General features: G+C 40.1%; 1 protein-coding gene across 6 annotated transcripts in view; it reads right to left on the bottom strand.

Annotated features, from left to right (window-relative positions):
• Positions 1-2,592: 2,592 nt before the first annotated feature.
• dennd2b (DENN domain containing 2B) overlaps positions 2,593-23,406 on the bottom strand; it is a 521,803-nt gene continuing 500,989 nt past the window's right edge. For all 6 annotated transcript variants that reach the window (XM_063061873.1, XM_063061872.1, XM_063061875.1 and 3 more), the window contains 4 exons: positions 21,717-21,828; positions 15,983-16,222; positions 8,924-9,010; positions 2,593-3,479 (listed from right to left, as the gene is read on the bottom strand). In XM_063061873.1, the coding sequence (XP_062917943.1) occupies positions 3,445-3,479; positions 8,924-9,010; positions 15,983-16,222; positions 21,717-21,828 (474 nt within the window). In that variant the 3' untranslated portion in view covers positions 2,593-3,444. The remainder of the gene's footprint in view (positions 3,480-8,923; positions 9,011-15,982; positions 16,223-21,716; positions 21,829-23,406) is intronic.

The following is a 23,406-nucleotide window of genomic DNA, read 5'->3' as shown; positions in this document are numbered from 1 at the left end:
TTATTGTTAATGGACTTAGTACACAATTGATTATATGCACAATTGGACCAGCTGCATTACACCCCAGGTTAAAGGCCTGACATCTTGGAGTTAATGACTCTCATCCTGTGACATGTCCCTAGTGACACATTGGAGGTTTTGTTTACAAGGGTGCTGGAATACTCTCTGCTTGCCTGGATCAGCAGAGCACAGCTCCAAACACTTACATGCTCAAAAAATTTCTCAAAGATGATTGGATGATTCTGGTCTTCTCAGAGGTGTCCACATCTCATTTAGGGAACTATTAGAACATTTGGGAATGCTGGAGGGAGGGGTGATCTTACCTTTCACTTGTCTCAACATGATCTGATTTGTTCATGCTGGCCCAAGTGCTTTCACAAGTTAGTTTCTTTTGCCAGCATTGACCCATTTCTCTGCCATTCCTATCCATGACTCTGTCCAAATTTGTTTAAACAATGTAATTATACTTACCTCTATCACTTCTTCTGGTAGCTCATCCCATATTCTCACCACCTTCTGTGTTTAGATTGGCTGGTGGCGCAGTGAGATCAGCGCCGGGCTTGAGAACAGAGATTCCCGAGTTCGATCCAGTGACAGACCGCCCCCGTGCCGGGTTGATGTCAAGCTCGCAACTCGGCCTCATAAAATAATACTGCGAAATGTCTGTGCAAGGAGTGGTGCCCCACACAGCCTTTCGAACTGTGCCTTGTAAAGCATGAAAATGCCCGATGCTGGCCTCTCAGGTCTGAGTCGATGTCATCATCATTCTGTGTGGAACAACTTGCCTCTTGGGTCACCTTAAATGTCTCCACTTTCAGTCCTATCCCAGATCATGTTAAATCTGTGCCCTATAATTTTAAGCTCCCCTATCCTAGGAAAGAAGCACTGTGACCTTTCACCTTATCTGCGCCCCTCATGATTTCCTAAAACTCTAATGTCACGTTTTGTCTTTCCTCGCTCCATAGAAAACATAGAAACATAGAAAATAGGTGCAGGAGTAAGCCATTCGGCCCTTCGAGCCTGCACCACCATTCAGTATGATCATGGCTGATCATCCAACTCAGAACCCTATACCTGCCTTCTCTCCATACCCCCGATCCCTTTAGCCACAAAGGCCATATCTAACTCCCTCCCTCTTAAGTATAGCCAATAAACTGGCCTCAACTGTTTCCTGTGGCAGAGAATTCCACAGATTCACCACTGTGTGAAGAAGTTTTTCCTCATCATGGTAAACAGTCCCAGCCTATTTAGTTTCGCCTCAGCATGCAAACCCTCCAGCCCTGGATACATGCTTGTGAACCCTCTCCAGCTTAATCACATCATAGAATGTTACAGCACAGCACAGTACAGGCCCTTTGAACATTTTAACCTACTTTAAGATCAATCTAACCCTTCCCTATCCTATAGCCCATTATTTTTTTTTATCATCCTAATTAAGAATTTCTTAAATGTCCACAATCCCTAGCACTGTGTTCCATGCACTTACCAATCACTGTGTAAAGAAAAAAAAACTTACCTTTGACATCCCTATACTTTCCCACCCTGGGAAAAGTCTCTGGCCATCCACTCGATCTATGCCCCTTATCATCTTGTCACCGCTCATCCTCCTTCACTCAAAGAGAAAAGCCCTAGCTCATTCAACCTACCCTTATGAGATATGCTCTCTAATCTAGGCCACATCCCTGTAAACAGTATCTCCTCTGCATTCTCACTGATGAGGAGACCAAACTGTAATACTCCAAGTGTGGTCCAAGGTCTTTTAGAGCTGCAATATTGCCTCGTGACTCTTGAGCTCAATCCCCCAACTAATGAAGGTCAACAAACCACACACCTTTTCAGCAACCCTATCAACTTGCACATCAACTCTGAGAGATTTATGGACATGGACCCCAAGAGCCCTCTGTTCCACTACACTGCTAAGAATGCAGGCATTAATCTTATATGCTACCATCAAATTCGACCTTCCAAAGTGGATCAAATTCACGCTTTTCGAGGTTGAACTCCATCTGTCACTTCTCAGCTCAGCTCTGTCTGCATCTAACCATTTGTCAAGCTATAACCTTCAGCACTATCCACCACACCACTGACCTCTGTGTCATCCACAAACCTACTAAATCATCCTTCCACTTCTCATCCAAGTCATTTATAAAAACCATTTACAGAGCAGGGGTATCAGGCCAGATCCCTACGGAACTCCATTGGTCACTGATCTTAAGGCAGAACACAATCCATCTACTACCACCCTCTGCCTTCTGTAGGCAAGCCAATTCTAAATACACTTTGGAATCCATGCCTCCTGATGTTGTAAATGAGCCTACCATGGGGAACCTTATCAAACATCTTATTAAAATCTATGCTCTACCTTAATCAGTTCTTATAGTATGGTGACCAGATCTTCAAACAATATTACAGGTGCAGTCTCACCAACATCCTATAGAGGGGTAGCATGATGACGCAACTCTTGCACTTAGTCTAATGAAGGCAAATGTGCCATGATTTCTTCACCATTTGCCTACATATTCTTGCTGCAACACCAGGTTTACAACGCCTTCACATTCTGCCATCTAGATTATACTTCCCACTGATAAACAACCACTAAGAAATGTAATAATTTTATTTTTTTTTTGAAAAGCGGTGCATAGAAATACAGCAAGGCTTACCCAGTCATACCCTGTGAGAAAAGCAGAGCAGTAAAGGCTTCGGCACCTTCCTCAGTACACTCAGCTACAGCAGTGCATTAGATACAGAAGAGAGTCGGTGGTTCATTCAGTAGCCTCTTTCTATGGCAGCTTATGAACTTTCAAGCAACATCAAAAGATGTATCAGGTATTTTCAGTGTAACTTTATCACATTTTGTTGCCAAAATGCAGAAAAGAGGACCAAAGGAGATACAATCTGAACTCTATAGCTATAGCAAAAGAAAAGTTGATAGTTCATTGTTTTCCATATAATTCAGGAACGGATATTTCCAAGTTGATGGAATCACATACATTCTCAATAATCGCACCAGAAAAAAACTCAAACTGTAAATCGATGAGAAGATTGAGTTCCTCACTCCATCTCCAACACGCACTGTGTCTTCTGCACATGCACAGTTAGACCATTCATCCTCCAAGTCATAAGTCACTCTGGCATTACAAAAATCTGTTGCAGTCAACACATTACAGATATTCAGTATAATGACTGCTAAATCCAGACAATAAAATACTAATAAAAACACAGTAAATATATTTACAATATACAATCCAATCTGCATTAAAGATGAACATGGCTAAATGTATTTGGATTCTTCTCTGATATTGTTACAGCTCAGTCTTTGACAAAAAAAGATGATTTTCTGAAGTTGAAAGTGTAATCCACTTTTTTCCAAAACATCAATGGGTCAGAGTAAGTTGCTGTGCAACAGTCAGTGGTCCTTGTGATATCAACACAGCATGAATGCAACTAACTCTTCTTGTGAAGGAACTTCATTTTATTTCCTGTAAGAAAATAGTTTCATTAGTGTTGTTAATTAGAAAAATAAGCAATTTTCTTCAAAACAAAAACCTGATTTGTTTGACATTAATGAGAATTTTAAGCTGACGTTACAGTTCGCTCTCCTCTTGGCTGATGTCAAGACAGCTGTTCTATTTCTGTTCCCAGTTTTCTTTATAAACAGGTCAGGGGAGTCACAGAGTTGACGTGTTTCTCTGATGTAACTTTCTACTTTGAGTGTGTCGAACTTCCACTGGCTGCTTAAATTCCAGATGCCTTCATATATTCATATAATACAGAGACAACTATCCATTCCAATCAGTTTTATTTTCTTGCCATTCCCTCTAACTTCACACATCTTCTTTCCAATTATTTCAGAAATAATTGTTGGGTAGATTCAGGCTCACTGTGGTTGACCTAAGGGAATCATCAGTAGTCTAGGACAAGCAGAGTGATGATAACTGCTTGATTCCTAATGCTGCACTAGACTGGCAAATCCACCTCATCTATCTGACTACAGCCAGACCTGATGTAGGTTTGAAAAGCCCTATTCTTTGGAATTCCCATAAATTCCATTATCAATAAGTTTTGCTACTTTATTACTTAATTCTGTATTGTCGCCTTATGTTTTTTTAATACTTTAAAGCAAATTTAAGTTTTAAAAGATCGTAATAGACTTTGAAATGAGGCAAGGCTTGCTTTCTGGTTGTGTAATCTGTGGGCAAGGCCTTAGCTGTACACAGTGAGGCCTTGATTGAGAGCCCAAGGCAAATGTGCCCATCAATCTACACAAGATTGGTGCAAGTGTGGGCAAAGCTCGAGTGTTGGATGGTGGCATGTCTGGAAGATGTATTCAATCCTGTTTCCACCATCTTTTTGTGCAGTGTGTTCTAGATCAGCAGTTATTTTAGGTACTGCTGGTTTTTATTCTTAGCTCAAAACATTGACTGTTCATTTCCCTCCGTACACGCTGCTTGATTTGCTAAGAACCCTCAGCATTCTGCTTGCGTTGCTCAAGATTTCCAGCATCTGCAGAATCTCCCATGTTTATCAAGTTTTTATTGTTTACTACATCTGAGCTTCATATTAGAACTATGTAGATTATACAGTCTAATACATGGCTAAGGAGTTGGTGTAGGAGGGAGGGCAAAAGATTTTAGGATCAATGGTATCTTTTCCAGGGAAGGTGGGACCTGTAAAGAAGGGACAGTCTGCATCTGAACTGGAGGAGGATTAACATCCTATCGGGAAGGTTTGTTAAAGCTGCACAGTGGGGGTTTAAACTGGAGATGCAGGGGCGTGGGAACCAGAGTGTCAGAAAATTTAGAAACATAGAAAAACCTATAACACAATACGGGCACTTTGTCCCATAATGCTGTGCCAAACATGTACTTACTTTAGAAATTACCCATAGCCCTCTATTTTTCTAAGCTCCATGTACCTATCCAGGAGTCTCTTAAAAGTTCCTATTGTATCCATCTCCCCCACCATCGCTGGCAGCCCATTCCACGCACTCACCACTCTGCTTAAAAAATTTACCCCTGACATCTCCTCTGTACCTACTTCCAAGCGCCTTAATACTGTGCCCTCTTGTATTAGCCATTTCAGCCCTGGGAAAAAGCCCCTAACTATCAATGCCTCTCATTATCTTGTACACCTCTATCAGGTCACCTCTCATCCTCCGTCGCTCCAAGGAGAAAAAGCCCAGTTCACTCAACCTATTCTCATGAGATTTACAAGATCTCCTCTGCACCCTTTCTATAGTTTCCACATCCCTCCTGTAGTGAGTTGACCAGAACTGAACATAGTATTCTTAGTGGAGAGGTTGTGGAGGCAGATGTTGGTAACATCTCAGACAAAGTTAGGAATCAAAAAGCTGAGCATGGTGCAACAAAATTGGAAAGGGTGAATACAGGACTAATCCAATTTTACATGTATTTGTTGGAAAACGTATGTGAACCTTTGCTTTCAATAACTGGTATGACTCCCTTGGTACAGCAGTAACTTCAACCAAACTTTTCCAGTAACTGTTGATCAGTCCTGCACATTGGCTTGGAGGAATTTTAGGCCATTTCAAAACTGCTTCAACTCTGGGATGTTGGTGAGCTTCCATGTATGAACTGCTTGATTCAGGTCCTTTCACAACATTTCTGTAGGATTAAGGTCAGGACTTTGACTTGGCCATTCCAAAACATGAATTTTCTTCTTTTTAAACTATTCTGTTGTTGATTTACTCTTGTCATTCAGATCATTGTCTTGTTGCATTATTCAATTACTATTAAGCTTCAGGTTATGGACTGCTATCCTGACATTCTCCTGTAAAATGTCTTGATACAATTTTGAATTCATTGTTCCCTCAATGATTGCAAGCTGTCCAGGCCCTGAGGCAGCAAAGTAACTCCAAACCATGATGCTCCTTCCACCATGCTTCAGAGTTGGGGTGAGATTTTGGTGTTGGTGTGGAGTGCCCTTTTTCTTCCAAACATAGCAGTGCACATTTCTGCCAAGAAAGTTCAACCTTTGTCTCATCTATTCACAGAACATTGCCCCAGAAACATTATAGAACATCCAGGTGGTCTTTTGCAAACTTGAGATGTACAGCAATGTTTTTTTTTGACAGCAGTGGTTTCCTTCGTTGTTTCCTTCCAAGAACACTATTCTTGTTCAGTGTTTTTCTTATAGTGGACACATGAACAGAGACTTCAGCAAGTTCTAGAGATTTCTGCAGGTCTTTTGCTCTACTCTTGGGTTCTTTTTCATTTCCTTCAGTATTGCACGTTGTGCTCTTGATGTGATCTTTCCAGGATGCCCACTCCTAGGGAGAGTAGCAAGAGTACTAAGTTTCCTCCATTTGTAGACAATTTCACTTACTGTGGACTGATGAACACTCAGGTCTTTAGAAATGTTCTGGTAGCTTTTTCCAGCTTCATGGTATCTCTACAATTCTTCTTCTAAAGTCCTCTGAAAGTTGTTTTGATCGAGGCATGGGTGCATATAAAAAGATCTTTCTTGAGAAGAGCAGGGCACCTCTACAGCCCACACCTCCAATCTCATCTCATTGATTGGAACATCTGACTCCAAATAGCTTTTGTAGAAGGCAATACCCCAGAGGTTCATATACTTTTTCTAACAAATACATGCAATATTGGATCATTTTTCTCAATAAATAAATGAAGAAGTATAATTTTTGATGTTATTTGTTTATTTGGGTTATCTTTATCTAGCTTTAGGACTTATATGAAGATCTGATCACATTTTAAGACATATTTATGCAGAAATAGAGAAGATTCTACAGGATTCACAAACTTTCAAGCACCACTGTAATACAACAAAGATTAGTGGGAAGTTAGAGGATTGGAAAACTTCTAAAAACCAACAGAAGGCAACAAAAAAGTCATTAAGAAGGTAAAGATGGAATACAAAAGTAAGCAAGCCAGTAATATTAAAGAGGATACCTAAGGTTTCTGCAGATGCATAAAGTGTAAAAGAGAGGCAAGAGTGGATATGGGACCGCTGGAAAACGATGCTGGAGAGGTAGTAATGTGGGACAATGAAATAGCAGACGAACTGAATAAGTATTTTGCATCAGTCTTCACTGTGGAAGACACTAGCAGTATGGTGGAAGTTCCGGATGTCAGGGGTCATGAAGTGTGTGAAGTTACCAGAACGAGAGAAGGTTCTTGGGAAACTGAAAGATCTGAAGGTAGATGAGTCACCTGGATCAGATGGTTCTCACCCAGGGTTCTGAAAGTGGTGGCTGAAGAGATCATAAAGGCATTAGTAATGATCTTTCAAGAATCACTAGGTTCAGGAATGGTTCCGGAAGACTGAAAAATTGCAAATATCACTCCAAGAAGAGAGGGAGGCAGAAGAAAGGAAACTATAGGCTGGCTAGTCTGACCTCAGTGGTTAGGAAGATGTTGGAGTCGATTAAGGATGAGGTCTCAAGGTATCTGGAGGCACATAATAAAATAAGCCATAGTCAGCATGGTTTCCTCAAGGGAAAATCTTACCTGACAAATCTGTTGGAATTAATTGAAGAAGTAACAAGCAGATTCGGTTGATGTTGTGTACTTGGATTTTTAGAAGGCCTTTGACAAGGTGCCACACATGAGGCTGCTTAACGAGCTACAAGCTTATGGTATTACAGAAAAGATTCTAGCATGGTGGCTGATTGGCAGGAGGCAAAGAGTGGGAATAAAGGGAGCCTTTTCTGACTGGCTGCCGGTGTCTAGTGGTGTTCCACAGGGTTCTGTGTTGGGACTGATTCTTTTTTATGTTATATATCAATGATTTGGATGATGAAATTGATGGCTTTATTGCAAAGTTTGCAGATGATCTGAAGATAGGTGGAGGGGTGGGTAGTTTTGAGGAAGTAGAGAGGCTACAGAAGGACTTAGACAGATTATGAGAATGAGCAAAGAAGTTGGGAAGTGCATGGTCATGCACTTTGGTAGAAGAAACAAAAGGGTTGCCTGTTTTCTAAATGGAGAGAAAATACAAAAAAACTAAGAAGTGAAGTGACTCGGGAGTCCTTGTGCAGGATTCCCTAAAGGTTAGTTTGCAGGTTGAGTTTGTGGTGAGGAAATCAAATGCAATGCAGGCACTCATTTCATAAGGACTAGAATATAAATACAAGGATGTAATGTTGAAAATTTATAAAGAATTGGTGAGGCCTCACTTGGAGTATTGTGAGCAAGTTTTGGCACTTTATCTTAGAAAGAATGTGCGGAAACTGGAGAGGATTCAAAGGAGGTTCACAGAAGTAATTCCAGGGTTGAATGGCTTGTCATATGAAGAACATCTGATGGCTCTGGGCCTGTACTCAGTGGCATTCAGAAGAATGAGGGGGTGACCTCATTGAAACCTTTTGAATGATGAAAGGCCTTGATAGAGTGGATGTGGAGAGGATATTTCCTGTGGTGGGAGAGTCCAAGACCCGAGGACACAGCCTCAGAATAGAGGGTCATCCTTTTAGAATGGAGATGAGTTCTTTAGCCAGTGGTTGGTGAATCTGTGCAATCCTTTGCTACAGGCAGCTGTGGAGGCCAAGTCTTTATGTACATGTAAGGCAGAGGTTGATAAGATTCTTGATGGCCAGGCCGTGAAGGGATACGGGGACAAGGGAGGAGATTGAAGTTGCGAGAAAAAGTGGATCAGCCATGATGTAATGGAGGAGCAGACTCGATGGGCCAAATGGCCTAATTCTGCTCCTATACCTTATGGTCTTGTTACCTACAATTTGAAATTATGTCTAGTATACCTGCATTGATGTCATTTGTATAGTCAAAAAGAGCAGTGGTTAAATAGAGTATTATGTGGATAACAATGAAATAAATCTATCCATATGTCATCACTTCTTCTTCTATCTCCTGGATCATTTTGTATCTACACCCTTTGGATTCGCTATTCTTTTAACAGTTTGAACATTCAGTGTGAAAGTACTCACCAAGTCCTTTCAGAAATTTGTTCACTCCACTCTGTTCTGTGTCTGGCAGTTCCTCCAAATATTGTTCAACTCTCTGCTCAAATAGACCTGAGGGGAAGACAATAAACCAGCACTAAATATGGCTGTGAACGATGGCACTTCATCAGCTGCTACAGGAGAAGTCAAAGTTATAAGAAAAGTTTAATTGGTGATACATACACGTGGTAGCACATTTCCTGCTGTGAGTTTGATCAAAGTAAATTACCAACATGTCTACCGTGTTTAAGTGTGTGATCCCAGAATAGCTGTGACTATTGCTAAAATAATTAACCTTGCAACATTTAGTCTCAAAAGATCTTGGAAATCAATGCTTGCTGTCATGGATGTGCCTCCATTGTGGGTCCAGTGAGGAGAATTGTTTCTAACTTCAATTGATGGACACTGGAGGCTGTCCATCAATGGACAATCCAATGGTGCAAACCTGCAGAAATTTATTGGAGTCCTACAAATGTGTAAGCAGTTCATGGTGCATCACCAATTTTACAAGTTCAAGGTCACTTTCTCTATAAGCTTATGTATAAATATTGAATTAAAAATATAAGATTGCTACAAACTGCAGAGGGAACCCTCTTCAAATTCTATTCATTAGATCAAATGCTGAAAAGAACCTAGTGATTGAAATGGTAGAAAATGCAGTTCTTCCAAATCTCTACCATAGAGTGCCCTGTTGCAGACTGAATGGGCTTACTAACTTCCATGCATTTGGAAAGACAATGAAGCCATCAGCTTTGATATCCTTGAAGGAAAATAATAAGATGCACCAAAGGGTGAAATCTGCTCACCAATGACATCAAGCCTGTGTTTATTACAGTCACATGGTCAGCTCACCTGCAGGTTGGAATTCGCACAGGCAAACACTGTACAACTAGAACTTGCAGTATACTGGGAGGTATTTGAGAGGACACAAACAAAGCTACATCTGTAAGGTTCATCTTCCCTATAACATATTTGTACAAAGTTTAGCTGATTGAAAGAAGTTAATCTAAAACCTATTATATGATATCTTTGCAGAAAAATTCAGTACTTAATATGTTAAGGAAGAATAATAACAATTTAAAGACTATTGTTTCTGCTTGTTATTAATCAACATTACTTTAAACATCAATTTAAGAAATTTTAAATTTAGGAAGGTTTATAAATTTTCAGATGCTCAAGTAAAACTGATATGTTTGATGCTTGATTGTAACGTGTATTTTGATCTAACCACATGTTGAGCTTTAACATACTGGAACCATTATCACTGCTTTGCTACAGTCTCTGAAGTGGTATAAGCATTTTCCTTTGAATGTCTGTCAGTAATGTGACTCTTTGTAATCTTTAATCCATGGTTGACTTGGTGAAATCAGCTGCTAAAATGCCCTGCAGATTTCTATTTCTCCCACTCTGCCGTCCCCTGGGGTCATCCCAAAAATATTGATCCTGGTTTAGGCTTTACTGTTCAACCACTTATACATATTTTAATTATTTTGACTGGTCTCAAATAGTTTAGCTATACTTTTAAACTAAGAAGTATGATCGTTAAACCTAACATGCATTGGGCAACAACAGGAGCTAAGGGGAATTGTCTTCACCCACTTTCCATGGAATACAATACCGTGTAGGTAAATATGAAGAAAATAGTGCTAATTTCTGCGACAAAATGAAGCTACGTTTGGCACCCTGGGCGATGGGCCACTGTAAGGCCAGGAAATTTGCCCTGTGATATCAGTAGTTTGATTGAGTTTATAGCTACCATTAACAATACAATAATTATTGAACAAAAAAAATAGAAACAGTGTAAGTCAGCATTTTAAGGGACGCGGGTGAACTTAGAACAGTTAATGAGAATTGGATAGTGTTTGGAAAGATAACAAGATTGTGAATATCAAATTTGATGTCAACAATGTGAATGTGAGCCAGATGTTAGAAAACGTGCCATATGACAGATTGATCAGGGTGTTAAAACTTTTTAGAATCCTAAGAAAAATGGTTTAAAAATTGGCTCATTGCGAGAAATCGAAATCATTGAGAATTTATCAATAGAGAGCTGTGGCAAGTATCAATTGCTGGGACATATTACTGTGCAAGCATAGTACTATATATATATATATCCCATTCTCTATGTGGTATATATCATTAGTATTCCTCAATTTATAAATTTTCACTAAAATGTCATTTAACATTTTAAGGTACAAGTCTTTGATTTACAAATCTGCCTTTCACTATGAAGAATAGTGTTTCAATCTCTTCATAAAAGGATCTAGAATCAGAATCAGGTTTATTATCACCGACGTGTCGCGAAACTTGTTAACTTAGCAGCAGCAGTTCAATGCAATACTTGATAATATAGAAAGAAAAAAAAGTAAATTGATTACAGTAAGTATATATGTATTTTAAATAGATTAAAAATAGTGCAAAAACAGAAATTATATATTTAAAAAAAGTGAGGTAGTGTTCATGGGTTCAATGTCCATGTAGGAATTGTATGGCAGAAGGCAAGAAGCTGTTCCTGAATCACTGAGTGTGTGACTTCAGGCTTCTGCACCTCCTTCCTGATGGTAACAATGAGAAGAGGGCATATCCTGGGTGATGCGGGTCCTTAAAATGGACGTTGCCTTTCTACATTGCACCATCATAATGCACTTCTTAAATGGTTCCATAATTCCAAATTCCAGAAATTAAATTTCACTTAACAAAATATTTTCTTTCATAAATCAAGTGATTTTGATTTAAGTAGGGGGTATAATTAATATATTGTGTGATGATCCCAAAACGGCCAGTGAGAGTAAAAAAGTATACTCTCTAAACAACAGGAAGGTGTCAATGGACTGGTTAGGAGAGCATAACTATAATATATGAAATCAAATCCATAGCATTGGGTTAATGCACCAGGGAGAATTAACACAAGGAGAATACGTGATGAATGTAGAATGCTAAGAAGTAGAACAGTGGAGTCTTGGAGTGATCGCACACAAATTTCTGAGGATAACAGGATGGATAGGTAAGAAAGTTAAGAAGGCATACAGAATTCTTTATTGGCTGACGTATCAAATATAAAGCAGCGATGCATGAAATGTGCCTCAGGCAACATAGAAAACCTACAGCACAATACAGGCCCTTTGGCCCACAAAACTGTATCGAACATGTCCCTACCTTAGAAATTACTAGGGTTACCCAGAGCCCTCTATTTTTCTAAGCTCCATGTACCTATTCAGGAGTCTCTTAAAAGTTCCTATCGTATCCACCTCCACCACTGTCACCGGCAGCCCATTCCACGTACTCACCACTCTCTGCCTAAAAAACTTACCCCTATCATCTCCTCTGTACCTACTTCCAAGCACGTTAAAACTATACCCTCTCCTGCTAGCCATTTCAGCCCTAGGAAAAAGCCTCCGATTATCCACATGATCAATGCCTCTCATCATTTTATACACCTCTATCAGGTCACTTCTCATCCTCCATCGCTCCAAGGAGAAAAGGCCGAGTTCACTAAACCTATTCTCATAAGGCATGCTCCTCAATCCAGGCAACATACTTGTAAATCTCCTCTACACCCTTTCTATGGTTTCCACATCCTTCCTATAGTGAGGAGACCAGAACTGAGCACAGTACTCCAAGTGGGGTCTGACCAGGGACCTATGTAGCTGCAACATTACCTCTCGGCTCCTAAACTCAATCCCATGATTGGTGACGGCCAATGCACCGTATGGTTTCTTAACCATAGAGTCAACCTGCGCAGTGGCTTTGAGTGTCCTATGGACTTGGACCCCAAGAAATCTCTGATCCTCCACACTGCCAAGAGTCTTACCATTAATACTATATTCTGCCATCATATTTGACCTACCAAAACAAATCACTTCACACTTATCTGGGTTGGACTCCATCTGCCACTTCTCAGCCCAGTTTTGTATCCTATAAAAGTCCCGCTGTAACCTCTGAAAGCCCTCCATACTATCCACAACACCCCCAATCTTTGCATTATCAGCAAATTTACTAACCCATCCCTTCACATTGCACATTCAGACAGAGATGTAACACAAAGATTTTTACTCCTCATGTATGTGAAGGATGTAAGAAATAAAGTCAATTCAATAAATCTGCCTGTAGCTGAGTGACCGTGCAAGAAGGGGACTAGTGAGGAAGGCCACCAAGAGACCTTTGACATCTCTGGAGGATTTACAAGCTTCAGTGGCTCAGATGGGAGAGACTGAGCATACAACTGTTCCATTGTTCAAAAAGAAACAAACCCAGCCTTGTCACAAGTAACTACATTTAATAAATGTTTAAAAAATTGAAAGGACTAGACAAGGTGATCACAGAGACCCATTTCCCCGAGAAAAGTGGTAGGATTAGAGACAAGGCAAGTAAAAATATTTCACCCAAGCAGCAACAGGGACCTGAAACTTAATGTCTGAACTTCTCACCATTCTGAATGAACACTTGAAGATTGATAACCTTTAATGGACAGAAAACTAGGTAATGCAAGTATTCTAATTGGCCCTTTTATTGTGCAGGATGGACATAATGAGCTGAATACACTCCCTCTGTGATGTAAATATCTATGATTCTTAAAGTCGTCCGGCTTAATATTTTCATTCACATCAGTCAACTATTGCTTACATTCAATTGGTATCAGAGCTCTGCAGACCAAACCCAGACTCAACATTACCCACAGAAAGTGACACAATATAGTGTGCTAATTCTTGAGTGAGGGCGTAAATTTTGTGGAAAATAATGGAACCTCTGTACCATTTTTGTGTCATTGTTACCTATTAATTTTAGCAATAATGTTTTTAGTTTATTGAACAGATGTGATAGGATATTTTTCCTTTTAATGTCCAGTGTCTGGGAGATATAGTTGTGCACGTGAGCTAAATGGAACTACAGGGTTTTCTGTTTAATCTTTGATCACTACAGCTGCAGATGTATTCTTTACTCCTTCGTACTCTGACTTCTTCCCTTCCTTTTCAGTTCTGATGAAGGGTCTCGGCCTGAAACATCGACTGTTCACTCTTTTCTATAGATGCTGCCTGACCTGCTGGGTTCCTCCAGCATTTTGGGTGGGTTGCATAGCATCAGATGGTGTACTCTTTAAATCGTTCTTATTTGGAGTAAAATGATAAGACTTTTCATTTCCTTTTTAACATTTTCCTTGGGAACGTTTACCTTTGATGTTCGATCTGGTGAGCACAAGATGATCCTTTCCCCCTTGTCTTTATTTACTATTGCTCTACATGTACTCCGATGGGCCGAGTGGCCTGCTTCTGCACTGTACGGCTCTGTAAACTTGTACTATTTACTGTTAATGTGACCTCTAGACAATCCTCATTTGAAATCGTTCCTTACATTCCCAATGTTTTTATATCATTCCTGGCATTAAGCTTGTTTCTTTTTCAATGCGGCATCAGCTACTGAGGAGAGTTCAATTTAAATGAGCTGTTCTTGATGATAAAGCAGGTGCCAAGTGAAGGTGGATAGATGGAAGTTATATTTCATTTCTCAGTGTGGGCATTTATTATCTGGTGTATATTGGGTGGGGGGAGGAAGATAGGAATTTGCATGGAAGAGAAGATTCGAAAGAAGTTTAGTTGATGAATACAATAGACGTGACAAAGTAAAGCCAAAGAATATAGTTTATACTGAGATAATCATTTTCAGGCCTTTAATTCTTTTGATAAAGCAGAGCAGCAGAAGATGATGGACACAGCAGAAGAGCAAGGACAACACATGGGCAGCTTTTACATTTGTTCTTGAGTGCCAGAGAAAGTATAAATGCACATATAGGAAGCTAAACCAACTACACTCTTATCTCTTGAGTCTCCCAACATTCCACTTTAATAGGAACAAGACTGTTCAATATCCTTTTCTACTATGTTCAGTAAACTCTTCCTTTCTTATTATTACTACCAGCAGTTTGCTGAAGCCACTGCTGCTTTAACTTTAAACTGCAATTGCTACCAAGTAAAATGCAACCTTGTGTTACATGAAAAATATATAATCTGTCCATGTATTTTTACTGCCTCCTTTTCACTGCCAGAGAAGGGTTGCCCTTTCTCCCTGCTTTAACACCAACAGAATCAGAATCAGAATTTGGTTTATCATCATCGGCATGTGTCATGAAATTTGTTAACTTAGCAGCAGCAGTTCAATGCAATACATAGAAGAAAAAAAATGCAATAATAGTAATAAATAAAAAAATAAATCAATCAATTACAGTGTGTATATATATCGAATAGATTAAAAATCATGCAAAACACAGAAAATATATATTAAAAAAGTGAGGTAGTGTTCAAGGGTTCAATGTCCATTTAGAAATCGGATGACAGAGGGGAAGAAGCTGTTCCTGAACCGCTGAGTGTGTGCCTTCAGGCTTCTGTACCTCCTACCTGATAGTTAGCATTAACTGAGGTCACAGACAGCTAAACCGTTACTGAATTGTACTCTTCTCAATAGCTTGCGTTAATCTGTCACCAGTTATTGAATCTAATATTGCAACGTTGATGTGTACTTTTTGCTAAGAATGTACTTCAACACACTTGTACAGTTACTGCACAATAATATCATTGCCATGCTCTTATGCTAAATCATATGCTGCTCAAGCCACTTACACTTCCTTTGAAGAATCAAAGAATTAATGAGTAGGTTACATACCAATTTTATGGTAGATATTGTACTCAAGATACAATTTTTTAAAGCTCAATCACTTGACAGATTTTTTAAAAAGAACTTGAAGTGCAATAATACCAAGACAACAGATGTCACAAATTTTGGTGCATTTCAAATCAGAAAATAAAATGACCAGTCAATACAATTGATTTTCTTATCCAATCCTGGGTCCTATATAATAAAAGTACTCTGAGCTATGTTTGCTGCAGTGAAAGAGTGGTTGTAGATCAGTCATTTCACAATTTGGTCTGATGAATTATAAAAGTTGTCATATTTCTTACCAAACTACTGGTGTTAGTAGATTAAAAGAAGAGAACTCTGGAATATTTAGTAGAGAAGCTGAGGTAATATTGTGCCCCTAGCGTTCAGCTTTACCTTTTGCTCTGCACTTCCGCAGTTCTCTGTCCTGTATGAATCCAGCAAACATCTGTGACTCCATGAAGACCTCCAGAAAGCGTCGGATACTCTTGGAAGCTACTGACTTGCGGAAAGCTTCTCTTTGGAATATTCGTTCACTCCTCTCGTTTTGGGTCAAAAATAATGAATAATGGCCAATATTTTCCACAAAGAAACGAATGAAGGCTTCCGAGACCAGATTATTCAATGTGTTGCACTCTGAGGGAACAAGGACAAGATAAAAGGTTACTTTAGTTTAAGTTTTTCACCTTCACTGCTTTCTTCCCTTTCCCTACTTCTAGCATGGCTGGATTTCACAGCACTGGTGTCAGCTGAAAAGCAGTTTTCAAAGCTGTGAGATGTACCATTATGTGCTGGCCATCTGCTATTCACAATGCCAAGAGTGTAAGTGAAAGATGAAGAGAATAACTAAGCCCAGAACATGGCATTCATGTCAAATATCAGTGGATTGGAGCCTTGGCCAATGTGCTAGTGTCCGTTGAGACGTGCTTCCCTTTCCATCTTTTTAAAGTTCTCTTGCTGCCCAAAATTAGCTGTTAATCAAAGGTCCAGGTCTTGATTTCTTTCCAAGTGATGCTTGCCAGGATTGTGGCCTCAGAAAAACATTAGGAGTTCTTGTTTAGAGTTTCCAGGAACAGAATATTCAAATATTTATCAGCATTTAGAGGTAGTAACTTCAAACTTAATCTAAGAATGGAGCAGAATAACCACATTAGCATGAAAAAGGGTTGTTTGGATACAGTTAAAGTGGATGTAACTGTGGGAAGGTGAAAATGAATGGCATGAAGCTCAAAAGAAAGAAGTCAGGGCTACGTTTTGTGCAGAGCAAAGTAGTAGGTTTGGAGTGGCATGTTGGGCGATGCAGCAGAAAAAGAACTGAAACATTCACAAAGAAAGGAAGGAGAAGGTTGTCTAAAAATGGCAAGAAATGCAAAGAGAATTTGCACTTTGTATTTCTTGTGGGAAAAAAAATTAGGCTTGTAAGTGAGCAAAATGCCAGGGTACAGAGAAGAGGTGAGTGGTAGAAAAATGCTGGTGTAAACAGAGGTGTTTTGGAAGAGAGATCATGTTCTTGTTGGGGTTGGGGGGTTGATTAACTGAACCCATTGAATGGAAGTCATTGGTGCAGTAAACTTTGAGCTGGCCCAGTGAAAATGCCCTTCTCACATTTATGAATATTTATCAATTGTTATAATGAGACCAGAATGAGCCTTCAATTTAATGGTTTCAATATTTTCATTTCCTCTTCCATGATTCTTTTCCTCCATGACAACCAGATGTTGTAGGATTTATCAGTTCCCTGCAATGATAATGGGGATTTATGCAAGATGAGCACACGGGACATAGGAGCAATTCTGTATGAGCTACACTGGGAGGAGAAATAAATCTCTGTAAACTTTCAAAATCTTTGTGTAACTATTGCTTTAACTTAGAAAGACCTTGCAACAGCTTGCATTGGGACTTTCCTCAGTCTGAAGCTTTTGGAAATGCTGATTTTCATTTTATTGGAAGCTTATTACTTGGCAAAAGGAGCTATTCCAGAAATTCCTTCCACGTGCACAGTTTCATAAGCACGTGAAGAAATCAGTTCTTAGCCACTAGGCTGCCCTGAAGGCTGACGTGCTATGAGTTGTTTTAATGCAGATTATCAGCAAAACCACCAGGGTAAGAGAAATGGTGCCAATATCACAACTGAATGCCAGTCGTTCACTTACTACAAAATCAACGTTATTACTTGTGCCAGAACATTATTAATAATGTTGGTTTTCTTATTCCACAAATTTGAATTTTGCGTCAAAATTATTTTCCTCTTGAATGCAATGCTTAACTTGCAGGAGGCAGGTACCTGGATGACTGTCAGGAGAAGGAATGGGTATAGGCAGCTAATACAGAATACCCCTGTGACAATTCCCCACAATAAGTATACCGCTTTGGATAGAGTTGTGGGCAATGACCTACTGGGGGAAGCCGTAGCAACCAGGTCTCTGGCACTGTGTCTGGCTCTGTGGCTCAGAAACAAAGGGGAAAGAAGTGGATTGCAGTAGTGATAGAGGATTCCATAGTCAGAGAAGCAGACAGAAGACGCTGTGGACTTGAATAAGAAAAGAAACCAGGATGATATTTTGCCTTCCAGGTGCCAGGGTCAGGGCTGTCTTGGAGTGGGTCCACAGCATTCTAAAGGGGGAGTATAAACAGCTGGAAGTTGTGGAACCTATCTTCACTAAGTAAGAATAGAGAGGAGATCCTGAAGAGAGAATATGTGATGTTAGGAAGAAAGCTGAAAAGCAGGACCTCCAGGGTAGTCATTTCTGGATTGCTGCCTGTGCTACACACCAGTGAGGCTAGGAATAGGATGAGTTGATAGATTAATGAATGGCTGAGCAACCAGTGCAGGGGGCATGGTTTCAGATTTCTAGATCATCGGGATCTCTTCTGGTGTAGGTTTGCCCTGTACAAAAAGAATGGGTTAGACCTGAACCAAGTCTGACTAATATCCTTGTGGGTAGGTTTGCTAGAGCTGTTAGGGAGGGTTTAAATAATTTGGCACGGGGATGGGAACCAAAATGATAGGGCTGAGGATGGGGCAGTTAGTATACAAGTAGATGCAGTGTGTACTGAGGCTATGAGGAAAGACAGGCAAATGATGGGACAAAATTTCAGACTGTGGGATGAGTTAAAGTGTAACATGGGGAAAATTCAAGAGGAATGATGAATATAGGACTAAAGGTGTTATTTTAAATGCATGCAGTGTGTGGAATAAGATAGACAATCTTGCAGCACAGTTAAGAAATTGGCAGGTATCACTGAGTTGTAGCTGAAAGAAGATCATAGTTGACAGCTTAATATCCAAGGATACAGATTGTATCGAAAGGACATGCAGGTAGGTGGAGGGGATTGGGTGTCTCTTTTGGTAAAAAATGAAATCAAATTCTCAAAAAGTTGTGACATAGGATTGGAAGACGTAGAATCCTTGTGATATAGAGAAAAGAAACTGCAAAGGTAAAGACCCTGGTGGAAGTTATATACAAGCCTCCAAACAGCAGCTAAGATGTGGGATACAAATTACAATGGGAAATAGAAAAGGCATGTCAAAAAGGCAATGTCATGGGGGATTTCAATATGCAGGTAGATTGGGAAAATCAAGTTGGTGCTAGATCCCATGACAGCATATTCAGAGAACGCCTACGAGATGTCTTTTTAGAGCAGCTTGTCATTGCATCCACTAGGGGAAAGGCAATTCTGGATTGGGTTTTGTGTAATGAACCAACTTTGATTATGAAGCTTAAGGTAAAGTAACCCTTAGGAAGCAGTGATCATAATATGATAGAATTCACCCTGCAGTTTGAGTGGGAGAAGATAAAGTTGGATGTATTAGTATTACAGTGGATCAAAGGAAATTACAGAGGCATGAAAGAGGAGTTGGCCAAAGGTAATTGGAAGGGAACACTATCAGGTATGATGGCAGTACAGCAGTGGCTAGAGGTTCTGGGAACAATTTAGAAGGCACAGGATAAATACATCCCAAAAATGCTAAAGGGAGGATAAGACAAGGGAAGTCAAAGACAGCATAAAAGGAAAAGAGAGGGCATAAAATATAGCAAAAAACAGTGGGATGTTAGTGGCAAACAACAGAAATTCTGCAGATGCTGGAAATTCAAGCAACATACATCAAAGTTGCTGGTGAACGCAGCAGGCCAAGCAGCATCTATAGGAAGAGGCGCAGTCGACGTTTCAGGCCGAGACCCTTCGTCAGGGATGTTAGTGGATTGGCTTTTAAAAACCAACAGAGGCAACTAAAAAAACATAAGGAGAAGAAAGCCGAAGTGTGAAGTTGAGCTAACCAATAATATAAAAGAGGATACTAAAAGATTGTTCAGATATATAGAGAGTAAAAAATAGATGAAAGTGGATATCAGACCACTGGAGAGGTAGTATTAGGGGACAAAGAAATGGTGGACAAACTTAAGTATTTGGCATCACTCAAGACGCTAGCAGTGTGCCATAAATTTGAGAGTATCACACAACAGATGTGACTGTAGTAGCTATTACCAAGGAGAAGGTGCTTTGGACGCTGAAGGGTCTGAAGATAGATAAGACACCTGGACCAGATGGATACACACTAGGATTCTGGAAGAGATAGCTGAAGAGACTGTGGAGGCATTAGTAATTATCTTTCAAGAATCACTAGGTTCTGGAGGACTGGAAAATTGCAAATATCAATCAACTCTTTAAGAAGGGAGGAAGGCAGGAGAACAAAAAGGCCAACTAGCTTGACTTCAGTGATTGGGAAGATGTTGGAGCATGTTGGGCTACTTGGAAGTATGTGATAAAATCCACACATGATAAAATGGGCGAAAGTTGACATGGTTTCCTTAAGGGAAATCTTGCTTGACAAATCTATTGGAATTCTTTGCAGCAATAACAGGCAGGATAGACAAAGGAGAGTCAATGGATGTTGTTTACTTGGTCTTTCAGAAGGCCTTTGAGAAGGTGCTAAACATGAGGCTGCATAACAAGATAAGATCCCACTGTATTACAGGAAAGATAATGGCATATACAGAAGATTGGCTGACTGGCAGGAGGCAAAGAGTGGGAATACAGGAGGCCTTTTCTGGTTGGCTGCCAGTGACTAGCAGTGTCCTGCAGGGGTCAGTGTTGAGATTGCTTCTGTTCATGTTATATGTCAATGATTTATATGACAGAATTGGTGTCTTTATGGCTACCTTTGCGGACAATACGAATTTAGGTGGAGATGTATGTAGTGTTGCGGAAGCAGAGAGTCTGCAGAAGATTTTGGACAGATTGGGAGAATGGGCAAAGATGTGGCAGATGGAATATAGTGTAAGGAAGTGTATGGTCATGCACAGTCTACTTTCTAAACAGGGAGAAAATTCAAACGTCAGAGGTGCAAAGGGACCAGGGAGTCCTTGCGCAAGATTCTCCAGAGGTTAATTTCCAGGTTGACAATGGTAAGGAAGGCAAATACAATGTTAGCATTTGGTTCTAGAGGATGAAAATATAAAAGCAAGGGTGTAATGCTGAGGCTTTATAAGGCACTGGTCAGACCACAGGTGCAGTTTTGGGCCCCTTACCTTAGAAAGGATGTGGCTGCCATTGGAGAGGGTCCAGAGAACGTTCAAGACAATGATTTAGGGAATGAAAGGGTTAATGTACTGGGAGTGTTTGATGGCTCCAGACCTGTACTCAGAAGAATGAGGGGGGATCTCATTGAAACTGATCGACTATTGAAAGGCCTAAAAGGAGTTGATGTGGAGAGGATGTTTTCTATAGTGGTTGAGTCTAGGACCAGAAGGCATAGCCTCAGGATAGAGGAGTAACTAATTAGAACAGAGTGGAGGAGGAATTTCTTTAGCCTGCGAGAGTAGATAAACTGTGGAATTCATTGCCCCAGAGGGCTGTGGGGGCCAAGTCACTGAGTATATTTAAAGCAAAGGTTGATAGGTTCAGGGCATCAAAGATTATGGGGAGAAGAGAGGAGAATGGGATTGAGAGGGATAATAAATCAACTATGATGGAATGGCGAAGCAGACTCAATGGGCTGAATGGCCTAATTCTGGTCCTGTGCCTTACAGTCTTATCCCGACATTATCTTCCTGCTTCCAAGAATAATTTTAAAATATCAGGTTTAGAAGACAGCGATATTCTTAATTGCCGTAAAGATATTTCTCACCATCATCTGATTCACTGTCTGAATCTTGATTGACTAGGTCACTCTTTTGCTCCAGAGCCTGCTCCAGAGCAGCTTGTAGTTTCCTTGGCAAAAGTGAGTCTTCATCGTCCATCTAAATAATAAAGAAGTGTAGCAGTTAGCATAGCGCTAATACAGCACCGGTGAAGTCGGTTCAATTCCTGCCACTGCCTGTAAGAGGTTTCTACATTCTCCCCATGACTGCATGGGTTTCCTCTGGTTGCTCTGGTTTCCGCCCACATTCCAAAGATGTACAGGCCACATGGATGTAACCGGGCCGTGCAGCTCATTAGGCCAGAAGGGCCTGTTACAAAGCTGTACCTGTCAATAAATATATGAAGTAATGTAATTTGCAGATGTTCATCCACCTTACTGTCCCCTTCATTCATCAGATAATGGCTGAACCAACTAATCTACGTTTGGAGCACTCTAAAGGGATATTCACTTCATGAAAAAGTATCTCGAGGATAAGTAATTTCTTTAAAGATTCATATATTATGTTGCATCGGATTAATCAATGCTCCTCATCAAATAAAAAAATCATTGTTAAATATTTGTCTAGAGCACATTTTTAAAACTTGTTAAACTACAAAACAGTTCAATATTGGCACCAAGATAACACTTCCTGTAATACAACTGAAATTCTTCTCAACTTTAATTAGTTTAGTTTCTGTTTCTGTGCTTGACTGCACTTGTTCTGTTGCATAAAGTGTAGTACACAACGAGCCCCCAGCTTCCACATTTATGGCGAGGATGCAAGACAACTATTGCTTGAGTAAGCAACTTAGAATTTGAACACCTAACTTCATGATCCTCAAAAACTAATTTTAAGTTTTTAATTCAAACATCCTCAATGATTTGCTTTCTTTAAACTGCAATAATGTTCCTTCGGATCTGTAGGAAGTGGGTCGACTCATTGTGAAGCGCTGCGTGTTTAATGCAAGCCTGCAGGTTATTCTAATCTCTCACAAAATATCTTAAATGGTTGATGCTGTATTGATGACATCTGGTCTCCAGGTTTTGGAAACATCTGCATCAAGGATTTAACTTCTGTTTGCTGAATACCTCGTTGGCAAAAGCCATGAACAGCAGGTCTCAGGATGGTCTCAAACATGTTACTGAAACCAAATATTCTGAAATAGGCTTGATCATAAAACCAGAAACATTGGACAGAAAAAGAACCATTTTCTCCAGGTACCTTGTCCCACACATTTGTGCTGATAATGCAACACTGTTCAAACTTCCCAGCTCACCAGGAAAAGTGTAATCATCTTGAAGAGGTGAAAAAGCAGAATTAAAACCCAAATGACAATGGGAAGGATCTCCCAAGGTGGCGAAAATAACTCCCAGATTTGACCAGCATTGGTATAAATTGCAATATTATTGGGCAGGAAAAATCAAGCTGGGTGACTTCAGGACTTTTACGCTGTATGTGCAGCAGACTTAATGCAAGATTATCCGGGCAAAACCAATACCTAGAAAGCGGGCTGCTTAGGCTTTGTAAGGGAACACCTTTCGTTAATTTATCTGAGCAACACTCAACAATCACTCATAGTTTTATCTGTAGGGAATCCAGCCTGTGTCCTTGCCTACAGTTGAGGCTACTGCAAGGGACCCAGGACTTCTGCAAGGTCACCATTCAGTTGCACTGTCCTTTATTTCTCACCTGGCC

This window comes from Mobula hypostoma, chromosome 11, assembly GCF_963921235.1.
Source record: "Mobula hypostoma chromosome 11, sMobHyp1.1, whole genome shotgun sequence".
Lineage (NCBI taxonomy): Eukaryota > Metazoa > Chordata > Chondrichthyes > Myliobatiformes > Myliobatidae > Mobula > Mobula hypostoma.
The sequence above is the reverse complement of the archived record's forward strand: the minus strand, read 5'-3'. Positions and strand labels throughout refer to the sequence as shown.